The sequence below is a fragment of the Anneissia japonica genome, unplaced genomic scaffold (genome assembly GCF_011630105.1).
Source record: "Anneissia japonica isolate Jap-2015-1 unplaced genomic scaffold, ASM1163010v1 scaffold708_len118720_cov121, whole genome shotgun sequence".
NCBI lineage: Eukaryota > Metazoa > Echinodermata > Crinoidea > Comatulida > Comatulidae > Anneissia > Anneissia japonica.
The window spans coordinates 23046-35987 of NW_022749689.1; the positions used below are offsets into that span (position 1 = coordinate 23046).

At 34.8% G+C, this 12942-nt stretch overlaps 2 protein-coding genes across 2 annotated transcripts in view; one reads left to right on the forward strand and one right to left on the reverse strand.

Moving 5' to 3' along the window:
* LOC117121129 (MAM and LDL-receptor class A domain-containing protein 1-like) overlaps positions 1-3084 on the reverse strand; it is a gene marked incomplete at its 3' end in the record, with an annotated part of 23129 nt that extends 20045 nt beyond the window's left edge. Inside the window, exons 1-4 of the mRNA XM_033266230.1 lie at positions 3033-3084; positions 1759-1905; positions 1240-1590; positions 374-484 (exon numbers count right to left, since the gene is read on the reverse strand). Of these exons, the coding sequence (XP_033122121.1) occupies positions 374-484; positions 1240-1590; positions 1759-1905; positions 3033-3084 (661 nt within the window). The remainder of the gene's footprint in view (positions 1-373; positions 485-1239; positions 1591-1758; positions 1906-3032) is intronic.
* Positions 3085-7514: 4430 nt separating this feature from the next.
* On the forward strand, positions 7515-8006 carry LOC117121130 (uncharacterized protein K02A2.6-like). Its single transcript, XM_033266231.1, has one exon. The coding sequence runs from the start codon at positions 7515-7517 to the stop codon at positions 8004-8006; it is 492 nt and encodes a 163-aa protein (XP_033122122.1).
* The last annotated feature ends 4936 nt before the right edge of the window (positions 8007-12942 follow it).

Below are 12942 nucleotides of genomic sequence, written 5' to 3' on the forward strand. Positions count from 1 at the left end.
TCCTGAATTGAAAATAACTTAACTTTCATCCTGTTTAAGGTATATAATTAAGATGTTTAAATAACTAACATAGAGTAAATAATGTAGTGTACTTTCACCGGAATTTTCATTTTAATTTTCACCCTAAAGGCATGTAAAAAAAATGGCATGCTTGCTATATTAATTAAATGTTTTCTAAATGTTTACTGTAAATCGATTTTTAAATTATTGATATTTTCCCCATTTGTCCTGCATATTTAATTTAACATGGCATGCCAGTGGATATAGGCTACATAAATTATTCTTTATACAAATCTTTTTAGATGAAACTGCTCAATACCTACTCCCATGGAAGAATTAAATTAATTCACCTTTTATGACTGTAAAAACTTACTTATATTGCATGTTGGTCCAACAAAACCAAGCGTACATTGACAGTAGTTTTCGAATCCATAATCTGAGATGAAACAGACTCCGCCGTTCAAGCAGTTAATATCACACGTTTCTTCAAATAGAAATTAAACATAAACTATTTAAATATAATGTTCGTATTAATAGAATATCATCTCTCATCACAAATAATACTAATTGTATAAAAACATTTTTTTTAAATTACATTTTTGTCCTCATCAAGAGTAGAGCTCAAGATCCTTCAATTACCATTCCTCGTATTTATTATCACCGGCATAATTAAGGGTGGTCACCGGTAGTAGGTAAATGTAGTATTGTTTTGACAAAATGTGCATTACTATTAATTATATGTATGTAGGCTAACTTTTGCTTCTATAATGTCTGAGCATTTCAGTCAGTAGTATGCGAGAGATTGTCTGGGGGTTAGATCTTGTAAAGCCGATTTCTGCTCAAAACTCTCAACTTGTAAGTATATCATCACCGGCATAATAGAGAGTATACTTAACAAAATAACGATAACCCACCTAAAAGATAAATGTTAAATAATAACAACTATGCCTATTCATGTTGTGTGTTATTTTAAACCTCAATTCATTTCTTCAAAATATAATGATTCAATCGTCAATTTGATTGCATGTGGAGAACAATTATTGCAAAAATATATAATGATAAGGTTACAGGTCGGATGCAGCTATCTAAGTGGTAATAGATCTATGGAAGGGCTAGATGGAAATATGACAGGTTGCATCGGACCAAGGATGGTAACGTTTGGTAAATATATAAGGTGACAACAGGGATTATAACATTGTTTATGGCTGTGAAGTGTAAGAAGCTGAACGTGTATAATACCATTTCGCACACATGCTCCATCGGTGATCCTGACGTCATCTAAAGCAATATCTCCTGTATAACTACTTCCTGCAATTCCTTCAAACACTATCTGGTAGGCACTACTTGTTTGCACAAAAATTTGTCCACGTCGCCAAACATTTCCTTGCTCGTTTCTTATTGACCACACAGGTGTACCAAGAGTATCTGCTGTATTGGCTATGTACACACTCAATCTGTTCACAGTGGCCCCGTACATGTGGTAGAACCACTGGACGCATGTGCCGTTTGTTGCAGGATATGTCATTGTCCAAAGGCGAGCGATGTCGTTGAGGTTTCTTGGACTTGAAGTTTCAATGTATATGTAGAAACCTGTAATCAAATGAAATAAACGTTTCGATTTCATAGAATTTTCTTTTACATCTATTTATAATTGTGTTATCTTGTTTTATTTTATATGCAGTTTTTGCAATATTTTCATTGATAATTTTACAATTTTATTTTAGATTTTATGAATGAAAAATGTCAATGTTGTATTACCTTGGAATGTTCCATATGTGTGGTCATACCCAGGGCCAGTACGAGATGAGGGTGTTGATCCAGATGTTCTTATCCAATCAAAGTCATCCGATTCATCTTGTACAAAGTAACAAAGGTATGGATCTTCGAAATCACATTGGGCTTGATCTAAAGAAATAAACAATACAACTATAATTCTTCTATACTTTCCTCTACCAGCAATATTTGATAATGAGTTCCATATTCCTACCAAAGATCAGCTGAATTTGGTATGAACATTTTAGATAATACAAAATAATCATCTAGTTTCTCAATCTACTAGCATGAAGTTAAACAGCTATCAACTGCATATTCACATGTTAATAGTAACTACCAAAACATCTTATGGTTGTAGTTTTAAATATAATATTACATTATTAGCTTCTTCAAAACTGATTTACTGCATTTTAAAGATTCTCATTCAAACTAAAGACGACTTTCTAATACCTGAAAGATTTACAACTTCAAATGATTTTAGTTAATAAATTAATACGTTTTTCTTTGAATACAATAATGTTAATATGTTATAATTTCTATTTGACCCCAATTTTATAGTACCTAGCCAAAGTTGTTAAAATTTATTAAGGAACTTAATAAACTGTGTCATTAAATAATACTAGAATATCTGCTTAAATTTAAAACTATTAAATAATAGTCTCTTTTTTTAATGTTGTCCTTATCTTATTTTCTTTGTCTTAATATCATTAATAACATAAGGACAAAATATGCAAACTTAAACTCATGACTGATGTTTACATCTATCATAACGTTTGCTGAGTGTTTTTGTTGTTAACTATTTTTTTTTGTAAATGTTTAGTAATCTTCCTATGAAGCTGCATTCACATCGAATCTGAACAGAAATTCGGCCGTGTTTTCGAAGGGCTGAGCTGCAGCGTCCCTGTTTCTTACACACTGATTCGTTTATTGATCGCTTCGGTAGATGTCCCGATCCGAAAATTCGAATTTGGTGTGAATCGTCTTAATGCACCTTTAGTCCTGCTTTATTCATATGGCATGATAGAGGATATTTAACAGGTGTTAAACCTATGCGTCTTCACGGAATTTTCAGTGTACTGCGTTCTTTAACGTGCACATGGGCCATAGATGCACACGGGACCAACGGTTTGAACGTCTCATCCGAAAGACGGTGCGCTATTGTAACTTGTATTTTAGCCCTCTAGCTGAAAACTACAAGGAGAGGCAGCGATGGGAATTGAACCGACGACCTAGAGATCTCTACAGTTCAGCGCACACACAGTGGCTACCACCAGATAAGCCGATCCCGACTAAGCTAAGCTGCTCTCTCATGTTTCTCGATGTCATGCTGTGATGTAAAAAGTGATTGTTTTTAGGTCATTTCAAATACCACTAGATGAAATTTTAAAATGTATGGCTAAGATCTGAAGAACATTAATACCTACTAAGAAACCATGTTCATTTTACTTAAGAACTTTAATTAGCAGAGGAAAAAATACTTCTTTTTTGTCACGATGTTTATGCGTCACAGCGTAACAACAACATTTTAAAAAATTATTATTAATATATTGAGGCCTTCCCCAAATTTTTTTTTCAAGTTAAATGCAGATTTTAGTAATCCGCATATTGCTGTTTACCAGGAAAAATAATTTTTTGTATACCTTTTTTACTTTATGGACCATTGATCCAGCAAAAACCTAAGTTGTTCTATGTCACGATGTGACAAAAAAAAGTGACTTTTTCAGTTTATTTAAATACTAGTGACTGAATTTTTAAAATCCTCTGCTAAATTGTGAAGGACATTCACACGAAACTTAAAATCATGTTCATTTCAATGAAGAACTTCAATAAGCCAAGCGAAAAATGCTTATAAGTTTGTCATGTCACGGTGTGACATTTAGCCTCTATAAGGGTATTTTTCTATGCTATTCTTTCAATTGTGTGATAAATAAACATTATTGGTTTTGGATCATGAAACATCATGCATTTAAGTAATTGTGTAGAGTGTTTTAAGACAATCCATTTAATTACTTTACATTATCAGATTTGCATTCACATCAATGACGTCTTAATCTGATTGACTTGATACCTGGCTTCTTATGTAAAGGGTTTAAATAGTTTCCGAATATTTATTCAGATAATATTGTATTTATTTTACCATATTGCTCATGTTTGAGCAATTTTCTGTTTATATACTTATAATTCATAAATGCTATAAAAATGGTGATTTTCACATGTCACGCAGTGACGGTCACGCCGTGACGCTAACCTCTAATGCTTTTTTGGCATATTATTCAAAACATCCTGAATTGAAAATAACTTAACTTTCATCCTGTTTAAGGTATATAATTAAGATGTTTAAATAACTAACATAGAGTAAATAATGTAGTGTACTTTCACCGGAATTTTCATTTTAATTTTCACCCTAAAAGCATGTAAAAAATGTCATGCTTGCTATATTAATTAAATGTTGTCTAAATGTTTACTGTAAATCGATTTTTAAATTTAAGGAACACTTTACATACAGAAGATCTAATGTGAAAACAAGATCAGATTATTTGTTGGTGAATAATGAGAACAAAGTTTTGTCATGTGACATTCAGCCAAGTATTTTGTGATGATACGCCTATGGCGCTTCATACGAGTGTCGTCCCTAGCCTACACAGCGTGTAGTGAATCGTCTCTATCTAACGAACGTACAGTTACGTACCAACGGTGTACCGTCAAGTGTCATAGCCTACATAATAAACACAAATGGCTCATCTAACACAGCCAGACCCACTAGAACTCACGGGCAATGTGTCAGAAAACTGGAAAAAATTCAAACATAGATTTATGTTTTATAATACTGCATCTGGTACCGCCAGAAAAGATGACACTACCCAGACACCAATGTTTCTACATATTATTGGAGAAAGTGCACTAGATGTGTACAACGCATTCAACTTTGAAAACGACGGAGACAACATGAAGCTTAGAAAAGTGTTCGAACAATTTGAGAAATATTGCTCAGCCAAAAAGAACGTGACATTTGAAAGGCATAATTTTTTCACTAGATCCCAACTTTCTTCAGAAACAATTGACCAATATGCCACGGAACTCAGAAACAAATCAAAATCGTGTGAGTTTGGTGACTTAACAGACTTATTGATAAGAGATAGAATCATATGCGGTATCTCAGACAACCAACTCCGTGAACGTCTTCTCAGAGAAGATGATCTAAGCTTAGAAAAAGCCTTGCAATTGTGCAGAGCAGCAGAAATTACCAAGTCCTATGCAAAAGAGTTAAACGCCATTGATCCACCCGACCACATGAGAGAAACAGGTGCCCTTGTTCACTCAGTAAGACAACAAGCAAGGTGTGGTAATCGTGGTAACAGCCATGCACCTAAACAGTGCCCAGCCTATGGAACAACATGTACAGGATGTGGGAAAAGAGGACATTGGCAGAGCATGTGCAGAAGCCAAAGGCACAGATCTAAGAGTCGTGAAAGACCAAAAGTATCGTATTCCAGGAGTAGGTCTAGAAACAGAAGCTCATATAACAATAGAAGACGAATGAATGCCATTGCCTTGGGTACAGATAATAATGTCATGGAGTGGTTTGAAGAGTTGTCGTTCAGTTCAGTTGGAATAGACGACAAATGTGATGAACTGTATGCTGACTTAAAAATTTAAATACCACAGAGAAATTGGATACACACTCTTTTCGTAAAAGTTGACACAGGTGCCCAAGGTAACATACTGCCCCTGCGCATATATAAACAGATGGTACCGGAAAGCGTCAACACAAATGGGCTCCCCAAACCGGGTAAAACCAAGGTGAACAAGGTTAAACTGACAGCATACAATGGAACAACAATCCCGCAACATGGCACATTCCAGATACAAGCCAAATTCAGTGGCAAGCAGTGGTCATGGTTAAATTTTTATGTATGCAGTGTTGAGGGACCAGCTATTCTAGGACTCCCTGATGCTAACTATCAACTGTGCAGTCGATACAAATCAAAGTGGTGATGTACCAATCAAAGACAGAAATGATCTGCAGAATCAATACCCTGACAGATTTAAAGGTATTGGGAGATTTCCAGGAGAATTCAACATCACTCTAATCGAAGATGCACAGCCTGTAATCCACCCTCCGAGAAAATACCCAATTCACCTCAAGAATGAGCTGGAAGCAGAGCTGACCAATATGCTAAATGATGGAATAATAACTAAAGTCACCAAACCAACTGACTGGGTCTCATCAATAACCTACAGCCGCAAGAGCAATGGGAAGCTGAGAATCTGTCTTGACCCAAAAGATTTGAACAGAGCAATAAAAAGAACGTACCACAAAACACCAACGCTGGAGGAGCTTACCCATAAGCTAAGCGGAGCTAAAATCTTTAGCAAACACGATGCAAGACATGGTTACTGGAGCATTATGCTAACAGAAGAGTCCAGCCTTCTAACTACGTTCAACTCCCCATTTGGAAGATTCAGGATTAATCGCCTACCATTTGAACTCAAGGTGTCACAGGACATATTCCAAGAAAAGATGGACATGATCCTTGAGCAGTGCCCTGGAACAATTGGAATCGCCGATGACGTGGTTGTTTTTGGATGTAATGACAGAGAACACGACCAAAACTTACACAATATCATGAAGATCGCAAGAAGATACGGTCTTGTCTTCAACATTGGAAAATGTGACATCAAAACAAAATGCGTGAATTTTTTTGGATGTCTCTACGATGCAGATGGTATACATCCAGATCCACAGAAGGTACAAGTCATTCACTCATTACCAAGCCCAACATCTGTCACTGAGCTACAGCAGTTCCTAGGGATTGTGCAATACATGTCCCCATTTATACCGAAATTGGCAGAACACACAGACACACTCAGAGTTCTAACCAGAAAAGACTCGGAATGGCAATGGACAGCATCACATCAAACAGCATTTGAAAAGGTTAAGACACTCATAACAGAAAGCTGTACTCTGACCTATTTCCAACCAAATAAGCCTATAGTTATCCAAGTAGATGCCTCAATGAAGGGTTTAAGCGTAGCTCTAATCCAGAATGGAAAACCAATTGCCTTTGCCAGCAAAGCCCTAACTGACACAGAAAAGAAGTATGCAAACATTGAGCGTGAGTTATTGGCAGTTGTATTTGGCTGTACAAGATTCCACACATATGTGTATGGAACCAAATTCACCGTGGAAACTAACCATAAACCACTGGAAAACATCCAACATAAAAGCCTAGCAAACACTCCGCCAAGACTCCAAAGAATGATGATCCAGCTACAACCATATGATGTGCAAATAACTTACAGACCAGGGAAAGATATGACACTAGCTGACACAATGTCAAGACTAAACCCATCATATGGCTCTGAGATAGAATTTGATAGAACTATCCACATGATACAGTTTACAGCTGAAAAGCTAGCAGAGATGCAAGAAGAGACCAAACAAAGTGTAATTCTTAAACCCCCAATGGACACCATCATAAACGGATGGCCAGATGAACCAAAGAAGTTACCAAAATGCATCAGAATGTATTGGTCAACCAGGGATACATTAGCAACTGAAGATGACCTTATACTACAAGGAAACAGAATACTAGTACCAGAGAAACTAAGACCAGGCATCTTGAAAAAGCTCCACATCGACCACCAATGTATAGTCAAAACCCAACTACGAGCAAAATCATCTATGTTTTGAATTTTGAATTAACCGTGATATAGAGGATGTGGTCAAAGGCTGCACTATGTGTCAATCACACATGAAATCACAGCAACCAGAACCATTAATGCAGCACAAAATACCTGAAGGACCTTGGCAAGTCGTCGCAGTAGACTTGTTTTATTTTCATGGAGATGAATACCTTGCTGTCGCTGATTATTACTCCAAATTTCCTTTTGTAAAAAAGATTGGAAAACGAAGCACCAGCATGGCAGTCATCAAGATGACTAAATCTCTATTCAGTGAGCATGGTATTCCAAACAAAGTTGTAAGCGACAACGGTCCACACTTTAGCAGTACCGAGTTCCGACAATTTGTGAACAAGTGGGGGATTGAACATGTAATATCAAGCCCACACTACCCAAGAAGTAATGGGTTCATTGAAAGAACCATACAAACAGTGAAATGCACACTACAGAAGTCAAAAGACAGTGGCTCAGACCCATTCCTAGCGCTATTGCGCTTGAGGACAACACCGATAGACAATTACCTTCCACCACCCACAGAATTACTGTAGTGTATAACCGGAAAGTGAGGAGCAATCTACCAATAAGGTATCAAGACGACAATCACCACAACAAAGTCACCAACAGATTAATCCAACGACAAACCATGCAAAAGACCTATCATGACAAAAGAGGAGTTAAAAACCTTGTTCCATTGAGAGAAGGAGAACAAGTGACACAACAAGACCCCCAAAACAAGGAATGGACGCAAGCAACTGTGCGAAAAATCTGCAAGGAACCAAGATCATATTGGGTGGAAACTCAGACAGGAGGAATACTAAGACGGAACAGAAAACACCTCCACAAGCAGCACTCAAAGCGAGTAAGATTTATGGATCATGCACCTGACGTCATAAACACAACACCACCATCTACTCGGCGGTCTTGCCGAGTTATAAAGAAACCAAAAAGACTGATAGAATCCATATAAAAATACTTGCACTAATAAATCTAAAAGAAAACCACTTATTTAAAATCAATAGACTCATAAATTGAACACTATAAAACTATAAAGAACAAGTTACTCATCAACTAGTAATCAATGATTTAAAAAAATAAATAAAACGTACACTGACTATTACCAATTCAGTGTCAATAATAAGTATGTTTTGTTATGTTATGAGTTAATTACTAAAGAGGAGGATGTGATGATACGCCCATGGCGCTTCATACGGGTGTTGCTACGCTCGCCTTGTAATGCCTAGACAAGGATTTGTGGTTAACCATTTTGCATTAAATGTTACGTTGTTCAACAAGCCCAATAGATTCGTACATCATTCCAGTACTATGCATTATCACATGACATAACAATAAGAACAATACTACATATTTTAACTGACCATCTTGCTGTATCGATAAAGTTAACACTGAACTCTGGTTCAGGAGGTTCTGGGATTTGGAAATTAAACACATCACTCCTTCAAGACAAAACGTATGTAAAACAATTAAAAACAATTATTAAAAATGTTAACGATAAATGTTCTGTTTTAGATGACAAACGAATAACTTGGGATTATTGTAAAATGAAAGTAAAAGAGTTTTCAATCAATTTTGCAAAACACAAAGCGAGGGTTAAGAGAAAAATTGAAAAAGAGATATCAATCAAATTAAAACAACTTCAAGATCTCAATCCGGTTAATAATGATCAGCTCTGCGAAATCGAGAATCTTGAAAAAAAACCCTTAATAAATTCTATGTTGACAAAATTAAAGGGCAACAGATCCGTGTATGCATAAAATGGTGCGAAGGAGAAAAAAAAATAATTTTTTCCTTGGGCTTGAAAATAATAATCAAATTAAGAAAACCATTATTAAATTGGAAACAGATAGTGGTGACAATATTACGGACCAAAGACAAATTTTAAAACAAGGAGCTGATTACTTTATATTTATAGTTTGACTAACCCCGACGAAAATGAATTAAATAATTACTTAGACTCAGATTTGTTTATTATTTAAATGAGAATGATCAAAACAGTTGTGAAGGTATGTTTACATTACATGAATGTGAAATAGCAATTAAGAGTATGGCATTGAATAAGTCACCCGGCTGTGACAGTCTGCCAGTGGAATTTTATGTAACATTTTGGAACAGCGTATAAACCTTATGTTAGTTGACGCTTTAAACAAAGCTTACGAAAAACGCGAAATGAGTTCCTCTCAACGCAGGGCAGTTATATCACTTTTGCATAAAAAAGGAAAACCTGAACTGCTTAGTAACTGGAGACCGATCAGCTTACTCAATGTCGAGTACAAAATTGCTGCAAATGTTCTCGCAACTAGGGTAAAATCAATATTAAATACCATTATGAATGAAGACCAAACAGCATATATTAAAGGACGCTTCATCGGATCCAATAAGATTAATTATTGATGTCATGCATTTTTGTAACACAACAGAGATAAATTATGCTATTGTTTTCGTAGATTTTGCAAAAGCGTTGACACTGTAGAATGGAGTTTTTTCAGCCAGGCTTTAGAAAGATTTAATTTTAGTATATCATTTATTCGTTGGGTAGAAACATTGTAAAAAAATGTACAAAGTACGATTTATAACAATGGTTGGGTTTCAAATTATTTTGTCTGCAAAGAGGTTTGAGACCAGGATGTCCGCTCCCCGCTTTATTTTTATAATTATTTCAGAAGTATTGGCGAATAAAATCAGGCAGGATTCCTTAATTAACGTTATTCAAATACCGTCTGAACATAATAACACAGGTGATATCAAGATATACCAATATGCTGATGATACGATACGGTTTGTGTCAAACAAAAAGTCATTAGATAGAGTACTAAAATTATTAAATGATCTTGGTAAAATGGCTGGTCACAAAGTAAATTACTAAAAAACAATAGGCATTTATTTTGGAAATATTAACAATAAAGTTTTTAGGTGGACTACTGATCCTGTTAAAACACCAGGAATATACTTTAGTAAAAACATGAATTCATGTTACGATCAAATATGGAAAAAAAATAATTTGGAGTCGTAGAAGCCTCACTCTCTTCGGCAAAATAACTATTATTAAACCACTGGTGTTATCTAGCTCAACCTTTTTAGCTGCTTCCATTCCCAATAGTGAGGCGGTTATAAAAACTGTAAACTCTTTAATATTTTCGTATTTATGGAACGGTAAGAAAGACAAGGTAGCTAGAAATGTGGTAATTCGGAATCCGATTGAGGGCGGGTTAAATATGTGTGATTTTGAAAGTCACGTAGCTCTCTCAGAGCCACTTGAATTCTTAAAAGGCTCCGCTACATGGGCACAGGTTTCTACTACTTTTTTAAATAAGTTAGGACCAGATAATATGATTTTAAAAATGAATTTAGACAAGATTAAAAATATCCCAAATTTAAATTTAAACCAGATCCCTTTATGTTATCGCCAGGTTATGTTAGCATGGTATTTATCATCAGGTATATACACAATATATCAGTGGAAGATATAAAAAGTGAAGCTATATGGGGAAATCATATATTGGTAAACGGCAAATATAATTCTTTTCCTTATCTAAAACACTGGATTAATTCAGGAATAGTACGTATCAATGATCTTTTAAATAAAGACGGCATATTATGCCAATAGTATATTAAAATCAAACCTAAATCCTCGGCAAATTGGTTAGTTGAATTAAAAACAATAATTGAAGCTATTCCGGTTTCATGAAAAGACAAAATACGTAAAAATCCGGAAAACTAGATTGTATACGTAAAAAAATAAACAAAATATACAGGTGCTTAAAACAAAAGATTTTTATGATCAATTAATATTTAAAAAATTGTAAAATCACACGTTCAAAATAAGTGGAAAAATAAATTAAATATCAAGATAAATTGGCATAAAGTATGGCTTTTAAAACTAAAGATTACTAATGAATTTTAGTTATAAATTTATTTTTAATTTTATACCGTGTCGAAAAAACTTATTTAAATGGAAACTTATTGATTCGCCTCTGTGTTAAAGATGCAAAAGACGATTACAAAAATATGTTTATTTCATGTAAAGAGATCAAAGATTTTTGGAATTAATTTAATTTATTTTTACATAAACTGGCCCTCCCAAATTTATTACTTTACGTTCACTTATTGTAGATGACCATTTAAAAGGTCAGGATTACTTTTTAATTAATTATATGTTAGTTCTTGCCTCATTCACAATTTTTAGATTTAAAATGAAGTATTATGATTGTTTATCAAAGGGTAATTCCATGTCAAATCAACCAAAAAAAAAACCTCAATCTCTCGGAATTTGTTCAAATTTTTGTATGTTGTTGGGACCCATGAAAAATGATCAGAAATGAAAATTTTTTTCTCTAGGCCTCCTAATTAACGAGATATCTGCTAACGAACTTTTGGCTAATTAGCGATACCTTGCGTGTTTAACCGACCATATCTCGAAAAGCGTGGCACCTACAGAGCTGATTTTGGTGTCATTTTAAAGCTATTGAGTAGCTCTATAACTTTATTAATAAATGCTAAGTCCTCAATTCAAATATAAAAAAGTTATGACAGGTTGTAAAGTTCAAAGTTCAATAAAAAAAATATATATTTTTTTTTTTTTTGAAATTCATGTTAGAGATACCTAATGATGTAAATAAGTTTGGTGATGGGCGCTCCAAAAGTTCCTGAACAATGAGCAAGTATTATGTATACTTGTCAATTCGAAATTGCATTTTCCGTATAATAACACAGTATTGTACCTATATATGAAAACCAATAGTACACCATACTGCTTAGTTTTATATGTAGGTATGAGAAAATTAAACTTGCATCACTTGAAAATTCTCAGGTGGAAATTCCTTGGGATTTTCCAGGTGGATATTTCTTTGAATTTCAAAATAGGAACCTGGTATTCCCATTGGAAAATCCCAGATTAGCTCTGACCTACAGTATCAGGATTTTTCAGAATAGTTTCTGAAGTCATTTCAAGATGTCACAAAGCAAGACTCATTATATATTAAGGCAGACTTTCTGCTTTGATCCGTTTGGAGTACATAAAAAAAAGAATAAATCAGGTTTAAGGGAAGTAACTGAAAAGCTTATTGCAAACCATCCAAATCTTAATCTTAAAAGAGGACAGAAGATTTGCACACAATGCCGCAAGAAGCTTGCAAAACAACAGCCAGAATTAAAAGTGTGTGAGTTACCATTACCATCTGTAACTTCAACTAGCAGTAGTGAAGATGATGGCAATGGGAATGTTCCTGGTTCTTCTATGGATACTGAATTTCACACCTCTGTGAGTGACCTACAAACATTGAATAAGTCTTTGGAACTAATAGGTGAATCACCTGTTGACCAAAAACGACTACAAAGGGATAAGTATGTGAAAGGTAAGACACGGAAAATTGGTGAAAGTGTCAAGAAAAAGTTAGAAACTACTATGGGTATGTCAATGATCGAATTCCAAAATGATGGTCAGGAGATGATTCAGCAACTGAAAGACAA